At 57.5% G+C, this 15,684-nt stretch overlaps 1 protein-coding gene across 3 annotated transcripts in view; it reads right to left on the bottom strand.

The window, feature by feature from the left end:
- Positions 1-15,684, bottom strand: part of AGAP3 (ArfGAP with GTPase domain, ankyrin repeat and PH domain 3) — a 104,054-nt gene that overhangs the window by 11,810 nt on the left and 76,560 nt on the right. For all 3 annotated transcript variants that reach the window (XM_038126994.1, XM_038126993.1, XM_038126996.1), the window contains 2 exons: positions 7,431-7,604; positions 2,739-2,900 (listed from right to left, as the gene is read on the bottom strand). In XM_038126994.1, coding sequence (XP_037982922.1) covers positions 2,739-2,900; positions 7,431-7,604 — 336 coding nt within the window. The remainder of the gene's footprint in view (positions 1-2,738; positions 2,901-7,430; positions 7,605-15,684) is intronic.

Below are 15,684 nucleotides of genomic sequence, written 5' to 3' on the forward strand. Positions count from 1 at the left end.
AGCAACAGTGGCTGCTCCCATGGACGCGGAGCACGGTTCTGCTGGCACAGACACTGCCCACAGCAGCAGGTCCTGCTGATGCAGGGCAAGCTGGGAGCACGACAGAACTGACCCAGCCTCTGGAACTCCAACTTTGCAATTGGATCAATTTTCCAATATACTAGATTCTTTTAAAAAAGAAATGTGAGCTCAGTTTGTGAACAGCTGACCAAAAGCCAGAAAGCCACCACGCAGCAGCCCAGGGCACCCTGTGCCCCAGCACGGGTCTGGGAGCGGCTGGTTCCGCCAGCTCTGCCCCACTGCAGCACAGAGCTGGCAGGTGCTCACCCTCTGCAGAAGGACACGGGGGCCTGGGCAGCCTGGATTCACGCTGCAGACGTGGAGGATGGGCTGCCTGTGTGCCCGTGTGTGCCCTCTGCTGTGCCGAGCTCTGCTCACCCCTCCGTGGTGCTGCACGGCTCCCTCCTGCTGCAGCACTGGGGCAGCTCAGCCGCCTGCTGCCAGCACTTTGGCACCAGCAGCACTGCAGATCACAGACTGGGGGTTCCTCCTGCTCCTGGCACTGCTGCCGGAGGTTCTGGCAGCAGGAGGATCCACAGAGTGCAAGGTCTGTGCAGTGACAGATGAAGTTTGGTAACTGGTAAATGAAGTTCTGTGCTGAAAAATGCTGAGGAGTGCACATTGTAGGAAAAAGTTACATTGCTAAAACACCTGATAGGGCTTTAAATTAACGCTATCAACCTGAGACACTTCAGGTAAGACAGACCTCTGCCCAGCTCACCCCCACAGCCAAGGACCAGTGCAGGAAACAACAAAAATACTCTGATGCCCTCATGCTCACCCCATGCATCCACCCCCATCACTCCACCTTCCAGGGATGCTGCCAAACCAGGAAGGACAGAAAGAGTGAGCACGTGTCTGAAAAAACATCCCTCTAAGATGATGGAAAACCTGGGATTGCTCAAGGACTCCTGTCCTGGGCACACAGGGAGAAGGGTGACAGCCCTCCAGCCCGTGCATCTGCGAGCAGAGGGCTGGGAATTCTGCCAAGCATGCATGTGTTGTTGAAAAGGAACTAATCAAATTTTAAGACTTCAAGCAGTGGTTAGTCCGTGTTACTGCTTCATAAAAGTGTTCCCACATTCAATTCCCTTTTCCACTACGAAATGGCATCCCATTCTGTGTAACGTCAGGTCCCAGCCTCTGCACCTCCCACACTCGGCTGCGCTGAGGGGCTGCAGGACCAGCTCCCCTCTGCAAGCACTGACACATCAGCCCTGTGCTTCTTGGCCCTTGCTGGGGTCAGCTGAAATCCCTCATGTCCACATCACAAACCCAATCATCACACCGAGGTCAGCTTTGGACCTCCTCTACAACTCCCAGCATTTTTTTACAGGACAGGACACACTACTTCAGCACCTGCTTTCTCAGTCTTACATGTGGGGTGCAAAACCATCCCCTCCTGCACTGCCCCACTACTCATACAAAGAATGAGCCTCCCCTTTTGCCAAGCACTGGGCTGAGAACTGCAAACCAATTTGGGCAGGGCAACAGTGGGTCTGGGGAGGCAACACACACACAGAGCTAAGAACAAAGTGCAAATACAGGCAACGCTTCTTGCTATCGTGGGACACCAGTCTGACAGACTCAAACGATGCTCAAGGCTCCTCAGTCAACCACGGCGCACAGGAAGCCTGTCTTAGACTCGTGCATTTCAGATGCAGACAACTACAACAGCAAGAAAGCCCAACAGAGCTGCCCAACTCTGCACATCATCAAAGCAATGATTCCAAGAACAAGAACTTGGGCTGTTCTGCTATGGGACACCTGGGCTGCTGGACTGCAGGCAGACAGGTGACTTGGAGCAAGGTGCCAGGACAGCTGCAGCACCTTCAGGTACAGACTAATATTTCCTGGTTTGTTTTGCAGCAACTGTTAGCTTCAAACACTTGTACTGAAACCTCCTCCCCTCTGAATTACTTCTTTACTTTGGTTCTCTACAGAAGCTTATTGAGTGCTGTGGGACAGGATGACCAAGAATAAAGTCAGATCTCACTTTTCCAGCAGCTAGCACAGATGCAGGCTTTGGAGAACATGGCTGCCAGGCTCATCTCTACCTGGACAAATCTGGTGTCTTTTCCCAGCAGAATGCTTCCCCGTGCCTTGCAGCCTCCCTCTCAAGCTTTGGGTCCCTCTTCAGCAACCACAGACACCAGAATTCCTCAACACAAAACCCACCAGTTCTCTGAACATTGGGAAAGCAATGCACGTGCCTTCAGCTGGTCCCCTGAACCACACCAGCTTTTCCAAAAGACCCTTGGCTTGAGGCAGGTGCTCAGCACAGGTCTTCTAAATTATGCAAGTCTGGCCAATTTACAAGTCAATGGAATTAGGTCCTTGTGGTGGAAAGTGTCTGAGAGCACACCTTAACCAATGGTGTACTCTCAGGTCTGCTACTACAGTTAGCAATTTTAATTACCAGTGACAGTCTGAGCACGCACAGGCACGATGGTGGTTCTGCAGGGCACGTGGGAAATGGAGGGAAAGGCTGGCAGCCCTTTCTCTTTCCCAGCCAGAGAGGCTGGTAGCCCCTTCCTGCCTCAGCCCAAGCTGCTGGGGCAGGGAGTGCTCTGAGCCCCGGGTCCCCTCTGAGCCCCTCGTGAGAAGCACTCCAAGCCCCGCAGAGCACCGCAGGACCCTCTGAGCAGCAGAGCTGCCCCCAGGCAGACCCTTCCTACCTTCTGCTGCCGTGCTGGGGCCATCGAGCCGAGTTGTCCCTGTGCTCTTTTTCCTGCGATGCTTTTTCCTGTTGGCATGCGGTGACGGAGGCGGCTCCAGCTTTGGGCTGGCGGCACTGGAAATGTTTGGGCTGGAGCTGAGGGAGTCGGCAGTACCGTTAGCTGGGGACAAAAATAAGGCAAGTCATGCACATGGGACAGTGACATTCCTCTTCCCAGAGACACTGAAGTGTTCTGGAGCCAGCCCCGGTACTTGGCTGGCTTGACCCACACGACCCCATGAGACAGGGCAGGACCTGCCCAGCTCCATGGCACAGGGCCAGTCCCACACCCACTCCAGCTCAGGGCTGGCAGCTACTTGGGCAGTCAGGCTGGACCCAGCCTGCCCTTGGATCCATGCAGAACGATCACACAGGGACAGCACCCGTGCAGCTGGACACGTGCAGCAGCACCTCTGGAGCAGCCCGAGCTCCCAAACGCGTGTTCCTGGGGAAGCAGGTCCCTCACAGGGCAGTGTCCTGACAGGGCTGGGAGGTGTTTTGGGAGGGGGCAGCCCAGAAGGTGATCTGTCCCTGTGGGGCAGACCCAGGCCCCAGGATCTGCAGAGGCTCTGCAGAAGCCCTGCCCTCCCAGCACTGCTCTGCCAGACGAGGTGACGGGGGTTGCCACACTCAGGAACCTGAGCATGATGGGCTCAATAGGCTTCCGATACGGAGCTGAAGAAGCTGCATCCCCAGCAGCAACGCACCAAATTTATCCTCAATCATACTGTTCCTTACAATTAATAGCAGAATTAGAAACAATCAGGGAGCTGCCTAATTACTGTCAATTAGAGTGCGCTAATCAAGCTCCGATCACACACACACACGCTGCCGCTGCACTCACCATTAAATGTCAAATTTCATTAGAGACCAGCAACAAAATCAAAAGCCTGACATTCAATTTCAGCAGCACACACAGCGCAGGCTTCCAATCAGCATAAAAATGCAGACTCCGGGGAAGGCAACGAGGCGCAGGAGTCCTCGCTGCACTGTTAACCCTCTCCTAAATCCACTCCTGCCTCTCCAGTGTCCACCCACCCCAGGGCACGGAGGGCAGCTCCATGCCAGGACCTCTGCCCCAGGCCGTCCTCTCTGCCACAGTCCAGTGTCTCCCAGCAAGTCCTGACTTCCCATTTCCATGTTCTGTGGCACCTGGAGTTAAGAAAGGAACCTCAGCATTGCACAAGGGCAGCAGCTCCAGCAGTGGGATGGCAGGGACCTGCCAAGCCTTTCTCCCACCCCAGCCCATCCTCTGCTCCCTTGCTTCATCCTGGTTTGGTCAGACTGGTTTTTGGGCCTTGGTTGATCTCGACAAACACCAAAAGTGGGGTGGAGAGAGGCACAGAGGGTCAGAGCCAGGAGCTGCCCCAGGCAGGGATCGAGGCGCAGCTGGTGTCCCTCTCCCACAGCTGAGAGGCTGCAGCCTTGGAGCTCTCCCAGCTCTGGCTTCTCCTGCACTGACACACACCAGTAGGGTGTTTCTGCTGCTATTTATCCATGGGGAAATAGCTCACCCTTGACAATTAAGAGAGAGAAATCTAATAAAATCAGACTCCAGTTTTCTAAATATAAATTACTGATCCTGTTACAGGACCATGCTTAGAGCAGGTGTGAAGCACCTTCAGCTCCCAGCCATATGTCACAGGGGACCTGAACTTTCTCATCAGTGGCTACATGTGGTGCCTCCATCCTTCCTCTGCTGCCCACCTGCTCACCAGGATGCTCTCTGGGCCAAATCCCACACCTCTGGCACACTGCCCCACTCCAGGCTCAGAGAGAGGGGCTGCACATTCTGCACTCCCCCTCCTCTGGCCTGCCATGAGCCCGGCAGCACCTGAGGAACCATCACCCACACCCCTGCTCTTACTGCCCAGCAGCCAACACCAGAGCTGGGGACTTGCAGGGCCCCCGAGGGATGGGGACAGGATGGCAATGCGGTGGGGGCACATGGAACACACCCCCCTGTTAGATCAGGCATTGCTCACTCTCTCCTTCCCCAGCAGGACAACTGAACCCCTCCGACCCACCTAAGGACTTCCAGAGCCCCAGCTCACCAAGGGAACCTTCCACAGGCACACCTGGGACATCCTGGGCCCTTCTCCAAACCCGTCAGCCTTGGGGGGACCCTGGGACCCCACGGGTGGGCTGCAGAGCTCCCGCACAAGGGACAGATACAGAATGTGCTGCAGCATGTTCATATGACTGTCTGCCCCATCCCACTGCTCTTCCGTGCACTCTCCAGGGCACAACCAGAGCAGACAGCCTGTCCCCAGGAGCTGGGATGGCAGCATACAGCCTTGCTGTGTGCCCAAAATCAGCTCTGAGCACAGGAAAACTCCTCACCTGCCCTGCCATGCAGAACTGGAAGCACAGCAGAGAGCCTGGCCCTGGCAGAGCTTCAGGGGTGGTGCAGGACAGCCTCCCTCAGCTCAGCTCCTCGATGGAGGGAGGGGTGGCTGTGCTGCTCAGCTCAGCACACCCTGCCTTCCATGTGGAAAGCACTGCCCCCCAACAAATGCCCCCTCCCTCAGGACACTGAGAACCCCCCTCTGTCAGCTGCGGCTGTGGGGGACACAGAGCAGGGATGCAGTCCTGGGAACTGCCTGGGGCCCCAGGCAAGTGGCCCGTGCTGTGCTGTGGGCCCCCCAGAAGAGCTGGCCCCATGGCCAGTTGTGCAGCACTGACACAGGGCTGGGGTCCAGCACAGGGCAGTGGCACCTGAGGGTGGGTGAGCACACCAGCAGGCAGGACAGCAGTGAGCTTTAGGATGACACCTCATCCCTCCACGTCACTGGCAGGAGCAGCAGCACAGAATCACAGAATGGTTTGGGTGGGAAGGGACCAAAGCTCACACAGTGCCACCCCTGCCATGGCCAGGGACACCTTCTCCTGTCCCAGGCTGCTCCCAGCCCTGTCCAGCCTGGCCTGGGACACTGCCAGGGATCCAGGGATAGCCACAGCTGCTCTGGGCACCCTGCTGCCTCACCACCCTCTCAATAAAGCATCTCTTCCTTGTATCTAGTCTAAACTCACCCACTTTTAGTTTAAAAACATTATTCCTTTTCCTGCTACAACAGACCATGCAGATCAGCTCTCATGTGAGCCTTCAGTTACTGTGCACAGAAGAGGCAGATTGGTCCAGGTGCTGTGAGCACAGACAGCTCCTCCACGGGCAGGAACAGCACAGGGAGCAGAGGGACGGAGAGCAGGACAGGGGGCAGGACTGGGGACAGAGGGATGGAGAGCAGGACAGGGGGCAGGACTGGGGACAGAGGGATGGGGCAGAAGGACAAGGAGCAGAAGGACAGGGGACAGAGGGATGGGGGCACGCTCTGGCTTGCTCTCCTGTGCCCCCAGGGAAGGGCAGGGCAGAGCAACACGCAGCATGGCCACACCAGCCCCCAGCTCCGCAGAGGCACTCCTGGGAGGAAGGACGAGACCTGCCGCGGCAGCTCCTGGGGCAGGAGGGAACTGGGGCAAGGAGCCGCTCTCCAGAGTGCCGGTGCCACGAAACGGATCTGAGCCAAGGCTCGTGCCCCGCGCGGTGCTGCGGGAGGGCGCCGGAGCCGCTGCTGCCGCTGCCGGGCACACCGGGGCGCGGAGCTCGGGGCTCCCGGGCCGGGCCAGGGGGACCCTCCCCAGCCCGGGGACCCTGAGAGCGCAGCCCCGGGCAGCGCTCTGCCCCGGCTGCCCCGCGTCCGAGGCGAGGGGGCTGCGGCACATCCCGCGCAGCGCTGCGCCCTTCCGCTCCCCTCGCCCGCGCTGCCCCATCAGCAGTAACAGTCTGATTAATTCGCTTCCAGCAGGGAGCTGATGGGGCCAATGATGGAGCCGCTGCATCAGGCGCGCTGAAATTGATAGTTTTTCACAGTTACAAATGAGGAGCCTCCTCAGCTGCAAATGGCGCCCGCACAGTCGGACTCCGGTAATGATCATAAAGAGGCTCCTTTAAACTGCGAAAGCCCCTGGGAGCGGGCGGGGGGGGCGGCTGCCGCGCTAATGAGAACTACAAGGGGCGAGCAGGCATGGAAATGGCTCCTCCACTCTTGATGTGCATTTAACTGCTTTTTTAGTGCGGCGGCAGAGCCAGGAACGAAGGAGTGATGAATGCAGCACAAAAGCATTTATTTTCCAATTCGGCAAAGTGGCTACGTTGGGAAATGTATGAATTATTTTAATTCACTCAACTGTCCTGAAACATCACTGAGAGCGAGTGAGCGTGGGGGGAGGGGGTGGGCCGTGCTCAGTGTGTGCTCCAGAGACAGGAATCACTCCTATTCCTTCAACTGCCCCGAAATCTGGGAGATGGGGGTGCCAATGAGGTGCAGTGATGGGGGAAAGCAGTGCTACGTACCCAGCGCCCCAGCACGCAGAGCTCAGCGCGAGGTCGGAGCAGAGGGCTCTGCTGCAGAGCAGGGTCCCTTGGCTGGAGCTGCTCCATGCCTTGCAGGACAGCTTCTGCCCGGGCTGGGACACTGCCAGCTGGCCCTCACTAAGGGGCACGGCCCCAGAGAGGCCCAGAGGCTGTGTCTGACACTCACTGCAGACTCTGGGCTCACAGCCACAGGGCAGAGCTCACACCGGCCCCCCTGCTGAAAGGAACTCCCCTGCCCGCTGTGCCTGCGGGGACAAGGCCAGAAGGGCTACTCACAGGGGTTGGGGCAGCTGCCAGGGATAGCCACGGCCTCGTTCCACTGGTCTGCACTGGAGACAGAGTAGGAGCGCTGGTGCATCCCGTCTGGCTTGGAGCTGAAGCCCACGAGGTTGATGCCGCTGATGGAGCGCTCCGAGTGCAGGGAGGTGCTGCTGGTCGAGTGGGGAGCACCTGCAAGAGAGACCACGAGCACGGACTGGCTGCTGCCTGGGGCACGGCGGAGGAAGGCAGAGCTGTCCCGACCTGCGGCCACACTCCTCGGGGGGCTCCACACGAGGACAGGCTCTCCCTGGCTCTCCTCTGCCAAGGGGTGCTTGTGCATCACCCCGAAGGCGCTGACAGAAGAGCCCAGCACACCCCACTTCCCACAGGGAGCCCCGGCTTAGTGGGTTGCAGTGCAGCACCCTGGGATGCACAGCTGGGGATTCTGGCACACAGCTTCCCCACAGCTGGAGTTCAGTCATGATTTTCACTACAGCCTCTGGCCCCTGGGCAAACCCAAACCCACCCCACAACCAGCACACCCACTTTCATCTCTCAATTTCACTTTTTTGTGCGTCCCTGGCAGGAAATCCAGCCATGCTGGGGGCACTGGGAGAGAGTGTGAAATCACATGGAGGGTGTCAAAGAAACAAGCAGGGGAACAGATGTCTGTAGGCAAGGATGGCAGGTGGAAGCTCCTTCTCCCACTAGCTCAAAACTGCTGCGGCTGAGCCCAGAAACCCGAACCCCCAAGAGAGGAGTGATTTTGGGACTAGAGACTGTCACAGAGGACAAGATCACTCAGTGATGCAAAATGGGTCAAGTGTTTCTGGATTACAGGAATACCCAAAATGTCCAGAATAGCAAACAAAATGGTTCTGGCAGGGAGCACACACACTCCCGTTCAGTCTGCAGGCAATCTGCCACAGAGGACAGTGGCCCGAGGGATCCCACTGCACCTGCCCACCACCAGCCCCCTCCCACGCTCCCCCCAGGCCATTCTGCTCCAGCCACTGCAGAGCAATGCTCTGGGAGCTCAGGGGTGAGAGAAGGGGCCCAGTCCCTACTACAAAGCTGCATCTCCTCCTTCCCTGCCCGGAGGCGCAGACACTGAGCTGGGACTGCCACTGCAGCCCACCTGGCCATGGCCCAGGGCAGGGCCACAGAACAGCTCCAGATGCTGCACAGCCACAGCTCCTGCCCTGCAGTCATGGTAAGCTGGGCTGTGAGGAGCCATTGGTCTGATGGGACTGGCACAAGTGGGAGGCTTCCACGGAAGCAGATGAACACCTGAGGAGGCAGGTCCTCATCGGGAGCTGCTACAGCCAGGACAGCTCACCTGTCCTCCTGTGGGAAACAACATTCACTTGGCTCTCATGGATCCCAGCATGGCTGAGGTGGAAGAGAGCTCTGGCATCATCCTGTGCAGCCCAGCTCAAGCAGGGCTCCCCAGAGCCAGTGGCCCTGGACTGTTTCTGATGAGTCTGGAGCATGTCTAAGGAGGGAGATGCCACAACCTCCCTGGGCAACCTACCCCAGTGCTGCGCCACCCCGACAAAGAGCAGAGCCCCACAAAACCCCACGTGAAGCCCCGGAGCTCATACACAAAGGTATGTTTCTGTCCCTGTTGTTTCCATGAAAACCCAAGTGTTGCTATTTAGATGTGTCCAAGCACAGCCAGGCTGCCGAGCGTGCGACAGGACAGCTCCAGAGTCCAAACACCCCTCCAAAGGCAAGTGCTGAAAGGAGGGGTGAAAGGAGGGGGGACAAGTGCTGAAAGGAGGGGTGACGGGGCCACCAGCCCTGCGCCAGGCATGGCTGCCACCCATCGTCACCATCCTCACCACCACCACCACCATCACCATCACCACCACTCCTTCATCCCCAGCAGGGCACGTACCTCCCCCCCTCCTCTTCCCTGTACTCATCCTGCACCCAAATGCCCTTTCCCTGCAGGGCTGTGCGGGACCCCCTGCCAGCAGTGCCGATGGAGGGCTCGCTGGGACACAGCTCCCTGCACCCCAGAGTGCCACCCCTGGTGACCTGCACCCCAGAGTGCCACCCCTGGTGACCTGCACCCCAAAGTGCCACCCCTGGTGACCTGCACCCCGTGCTCCCACCAGCCTGACCCCGGGGTGCCGGGACCCTGCTTGCAGAGCCCAGCACGCCGCCTGCCTCCAGCCCGGCTGCTGCAGGCTCCCCCTCCCTCCCCTTGCTCAGCGCCACAGAAACACGTGTAGAACCATGACACTGACTTTGCCTCTAATTAGCCCTTAATTTACAAGACACACTCGGAAGGGTAATTAGCTGGCGCTCCGCTCCTGACTGCTGCATCCATCTCCTCTCTGCCTCCTCGTGGGAGGGAGCCTGCTGCTGCTGAAGCAGGGACAGCGCTGCTCTCCTGGGACTGGGATGAGCTTGGTCCTGGGAATGGTGCTGCTGGGCTGGGCTGGGCTGGGCTGGGCTGGGCTGGGCTGGGCTGGGATGGGATGGGATGGGATGGGATGGGATGGGATGGGATGGGATGGGATGGGGTGGGGTGGGATGGGATCCATGGGATGGGATGGGATGGGATGGGATGGGATGGGATGGGATGGGATGGGATGGGATGGGATGGGATGGGATGGGATGGGATGGGATGGGATGGGGTGGGATGGGATGGGATCCATGGGATGGGATGGGAGGGGATGGGATGGGGTGGGATGGGATGGAATGGGATCCATGGGATGGGATGGGAGGGGATGGGATGGGAGGGGATGGGATGGGATGGGATGGGATGGGATGGGATGGGATGGGATGGGATGGGATGGGATGGGATGCTCAGAGCTCAGTGTCTGCCAGCACCAAGCCCCAAGTGCCCCCAGCCCTGGTTATGGCCAGAGCCATGGAGCAGAGGAAGGTGAAGAAGGGAGAGCAGAAACAGAGGGCCTGGGAGAAGCTCCTCCTGCAGAGGGGAAAGTCCTGCAGGGCCCTAGGGAGTGCAGATCTGACCCCTGCTCCCTCACCCAGCCAGGCCAGGAGCCCCAGCCCACCAGGAGAGGCCCTTTCATCACACTTCTGAGGAGCAGCACAGGCTGCCACCAATCCCAGTGTTCATCTTGAAAGAAAGAACAGCTTCCATCATCCTCTGCAGCCCCTCCAAGCTCCCTGCACCTCCCTCCAGCTGTGGGGAACTCCCTCTCAGCCCAGCCAGTGCTCACTCACAGACCTTGCCCTGTGCAGCTCTGGCTTCTCCCAGGGAGCTGCTGGGTGCTCCCAGCAAGGCCAGAGCTCCCAGCAATTGCATCCCTTTGGAAGTGACAGCCTGGCAGCTGCTGGATATGTCCCCCATCCATCGGGTAAGTGACAGGTGACATGTGAACAGTACCTGCCTCTGGGCCACCACCTGCAGGAGCTGAACCCCCAAACTGCTGGCAGTTCCCCAAGTCCCTCTCCCAGTCAGTTTCCTCAAGCCCCCCAAAAGAGACTCACATGGCTCCCTGATGCCTTTTCAGTACAGCCCACCTGACAACATGGCACTGGATGGAAAATCACCTAAAACCAGAAAGGCCTTTTCCCAGGCATGTTTTCCATGTGGCAGCCCAGATGCTCTGGGAAACACCTGGATCACAGCAAACTGGGAATTCCTCATGAGAGTGAGGCTGCCCAGGGAACTGGGTAAAAGGGAATTAGCCAAAAGTGCACCACCAGTCAGGAAGGAGATAATTTGCAGTCACTTGAGGATCTTTTTAGTATCTCTTTAATATTTTCAAGAGCAATTTGGCAAAATAAAACACAGGGGCTGGTGAAATTCCCTGGTGACATTATGCTGGATGCTGCTACCAGGCCCTTACAATGTGGAGGAAACCAGTTCTGGCACAGGGAATGGGCTATGCTAATTTTGAAGAGGCACCAGCTGAAGGGCACTTCTGGGCTCCCCGTGGGTCTATGGCCAAGGACAGGGCAGGTCTTTCCTCTGGAGTGCCAGGCCTGCTCCCTCACAGGCAGAGGAACTGTCAGCGTGCGGCTCAAGGTGGTGATGGAGGAGCTCCAGGATGGGTGAGGACACCCTGGCCTGGAGCAAACCCTGTGTTCTCTGGTACTGCAGAGGCCAACAGCACAGTGCAGATGAATGCTATCAACTGTCTGCCAAGCGGTGTCCCAAGGAGCCATCAGTCACTCTGCCCCTCAAACACTTGTTGCCAACACGTCATCATTTATTCCAAATAAAAACCAGGATTATTGTGAGTCATCTCAGCGTACGGGCTCCCCAGAGCCTGGCTGGAGCCTGCAGCTGAACACGCCTCAAAGCCTCCCCAAAAGCTACAGCACCTCAGGACTCTGAGCTGGACTGAACACAACTCCAGCTAGTGGGAAACCTCTACTCCCAGAATCCAACCAGCTCCTGAGGGGAGGCGGGAGCCAAGGAGCCTGGTAGAGCTGCCTGCCTGTGAAAACCCTGCTGGGAGGACAAAACCCACCTCCCACGTCAACGAGCCAGCAGCTGCCGTGGCAGGAAGGTGGCTGTCCTGGGAGCCCCTGTGGCTGCTGTTCCCAGAGCCAGGAGTCTCTGTCAGGCTGGGTTTCTAAAGGAAGCACTGCATGCTGTTACCTGGACATGGCTGGCTCCTTCCTCCTGAACAGCTCCATGAGTCCCAAACACATGGGCTGGCTCCCAGCACGCAGGAGCCCCAGGATGCAGACGTGTCATTTGAAAGACATCACCTCCGGGCTCTCCTGGGAGCTGCCCCCACGCTGAGCACCCACACAGCTCCCAGGCCTGGTGGGGCACGTTCTGGGGTGACAGACAGACAGGTGCTCTTCCCAGCTCTGCCAAGCTGAATGTCTGTGTGGAATCACTGATCCAAACTGGGCCACTGAGGATTCCCAGCCCAGCTCCGGAGCAGGGCCATCAGGATCTGCCAGCTTGCACACAGCAGGAGCCATTGCCTTGCACTGGGCCTCACAGATGCTCTGACACAGGGAATCTCCCTCCTGTCTCAGTGCTGCCCTTGCAGAGCATGGTTTTGGACATCTGCACATGCAGATGTAACTAGTGACACCCCAGCTCCTACCAAAGCTGACTCGTGGTGGGTACAAACCATCAGGACAGAAATCTCTGCATGGTGCCAGTGTCTCTGGACAGCTGAGAGCTGGGCTGGCTGCAGCAGCAGGATGGGGAGGGCTGGCCACGACACTTCCCACTCTCCAGCCAAAGCTCCAGGACACGCAGGATGAGCCAATGCTTCTCCAGCCAACACACCAATTCACCTCTGGTTTAGAGGGTGACCGACCCCTTACAGGGTCAGGTACAGCCCCACAGGGCCCAAGAGACTGGAGAAGCCTGGCAATGGGCACCTCAGCGACTGCCCCCACAACCCTGCACCGAGAGCACTGCGGGCAGCTGCAGCTGCTCTGTCTGTCTCCAGCCTGAGCCCTGCACCAAGTCCCCACACAGAGCCAGCTGAGGCACCCCACACCCACCAGGGAGCAGCTCCATGGCCAGGGAAGGCGAGCTCTGCAAGGGAGGGGAGGATTTGTGGAACAGCAATGGCAGACCTGGAGCCAGGGAGTGGCCAGAGGAGCCCCCAGACTGCCCAAGCTTTGCTGCACAGCACAAAGCCACACCACAGGTCTGCCCCTCTGTCACTCCTGCCCGAACAGTGATGGATCTGTCAGAAATCTGAGCCTGACTTGAATGCTGCCCGTGCCAGAGAGATCACAGTGATGCTGGGTAAGTGGTTCCAGTGGTTAATTGCCTTCGCTGCTGAAATCTGGGCCTTATTTCTGGCCTGAGTTGTGCTCCTTCTGCCATTGTCACCGGATCCTGGTACATTTTATCTGATAAAGAGCTCTCTCACCAAATTTCTGTTCCTATACAGGTATTTACAGGTGTTGAAATTACCTCTTAACCTTTTCTCCAGTAAGTTAAATACATTGAGCTCGTCGAACCTTCCTACAAGGTGATTCTGAGAGCAGTTCCTGGTTTTTACAGCCTTTCCTGTCCATCATTGTTAGCCTCATCCTGTGGACACATAAATACATTAACCTGAGCTCTGTGGAAGTCCTCTCCACTCCAAAACTCACTGTTACCATCCACACCTTGACCACACCTTCTACAACTCCTGAGTTAAATAATTCAGCCTTGCTGATTCCAATGTGTCCACATCTACCTGCTGTTTAATTTGCTGCCTAATTACAGCTGGAATATGAAGAATTCATCATTCTGTGCAGAGATACATCATCTTGCCTCTTCCCAAACACCAACACAAGTGTTCACTGAACACTTTGCTTTTTCTCCTTATTAACCACTCTATTATTCCCATACAGTAATGAAAGAATGCCGGGGTTAGGATTCATTAGTTCCTAATACACTTAAAAATAGCCTTTCAATGTCTGTAACTCTGCTGGTTCCTGTTCTGCATCCCCTCGTGCAGCCGTGGCAGTGCAGGCTCCTGCGCCAGCCACGGTGGAAGGTGAGCTGGGAAAGGAGCTCCTGGTACTGGATCCATCACTTTTATTTGTATGTTATGTGGAAACTCCATGGAACATGAATAGTTGAGGATCAGAGACTTGGTGAGATACATGAGCAGCGACTCACGGGGTGACAGAGCCACCCAAGGAGTGGCAAAGACGAGTCTTTGGCATGGAATGGTGGTGAAGGAGACCAAGACAGAGAGAGCGCCAGGGAGGACACGGGAGCTGCCCTGTGCTCAGCACCTGGAGCAGGAACTGAGGCACAGGAGCTGAGTTTTTGCCAAGTAAAGCAGCTGTGAGAGTGATGAAAGAGAGGTTTTCCTCTGGGAGAAGGGAACAGCAGTGAAGTGACAGACTTGTGCAGATGTCCCCAAAATGGGGTGGGCAGTGTTAGTGTCCCCACCAGCTGGGACACCCCTGTCCCCACACAGAAAGAGATGGGGGGTTCTCCCCAGCAGTTGTGCTGTGCTGGTGCTCTCACTTCATCAGTGACTTTGTTCCTAAATCCCTCATCACCACCATTTGTCAAACGTTGTTTAACTCCCTTCCTAGATCTGGTGGGCACGGAGTGGGATGCAGGGCAGCGTAAGGCTGCCCCGAGAGCCCGGAGCAAAGGTGACACAGCCCTTTGTGTGGCTGCACCAGTGAATCTGGAAACGCGAGGAGCTGGAGCACTTCCCATGAAGCCAGGAGGGTCACTTCGAGGGCTGCTCACAATTCATCACTGCTGGGGCACGTCGGGCAGGGAGCGCTGGCATGGGAGCGGCAGCGGGAGCCTCCTGCAGCTGGCTGTGCCAGACTCCAGTGCCACAGCCACAGCCTCCTGCAGCTGGCTGTGCCAGAGACTCCAGTGCCACAGCCTCCTGCAGCTGGCTGTGCCAGAGACTCCAGTGCCACAGCCACAGCCTCCTGCAGCTGGCTGTGCCAGAGACTCCAGTGCCACAGCCTCCTGCAGCTGGCTGTGCCAGAGACTCCAGTGCCACAGCCTCCTGCAGCTGGCTGTGCCAGAGACTCCAGTGCCACAGCCTCCTGCAGCTGGCTGTGCCAGACTCCAGTGCCACAGCCACAGCCTCCTGCAGCTGGCTGTGCCAGAGACTCCAGTGCCACAGCCTCCTGCAGCTGGCTGTGCCAGAGACTCCAGTGCCACAGCCACAGCCTCCTGCAGCTGGCTGTGCCAGAGACTCCAGTGCCACAGCCTCCTGCAGCTGGCTGTGCCAGAGACTCCAGTGCCACAGCCTCCTGCAGCTGGCTGTGCCAGAGACTCCAGTGCCACAGCCTCCTGCAGCTGGCTGTGCCAGACTCCAGTGCCACAGCCTCCTGCAGCTGGCTGTGCCAGAGACTCCAGTGCCACAGCCTCCTGCAGCTGGCTGTGCCAGAGACTCCAGTGCCACAGCCTCCTCCACTCCAGTGCCACAGCCTCCTCTGGCTGCAGCTTCCAGCTCCTGCTCAGCACCTACCCATTCCCTTATCATGTTGCTGTTAATTTTATCACTTTTCAGACACACACACAGAGACAGCTGCACAAACCACTGCAGCACCAGCAGCCAGTTCCTTCTGCCTGCTCCTGCCCCTTTTCACTATCAGGACAGAGAACAAACAGTTTACATCTCCTCTCCACCACAACTGACATATTTTTAAGCAGTTCAACCTTCCTTTTAACTTTCTGGTATCCGGTAAAATATTCTTTAAAAACTCCTAATTACGCTTCACTTTTTATTTCCCTGTTTAAATTCCTTCTCCCAAAAGATCTGGCATGTAATTGCCTCCAGCTCGGTGAAATTGGCTCAGACACATTTTTGTGTGCATGTGTCTG

Source organism: Motacilla alba, chromosome 2 (assembly GCF_015832195.1).
Source record: "Motacilla alba alba isolate MOTALB_02 chromosome 2, Motacilla_alba_V1.0_pri, whole genome shotgun sequence".
Classification (NCBI taxonomy): domain Eukaryota; kingdom Metazoa; phylum Chordata; class Aves; order Passeriformes; family Motacillidae; genus Motacilla; species Motacilla alba.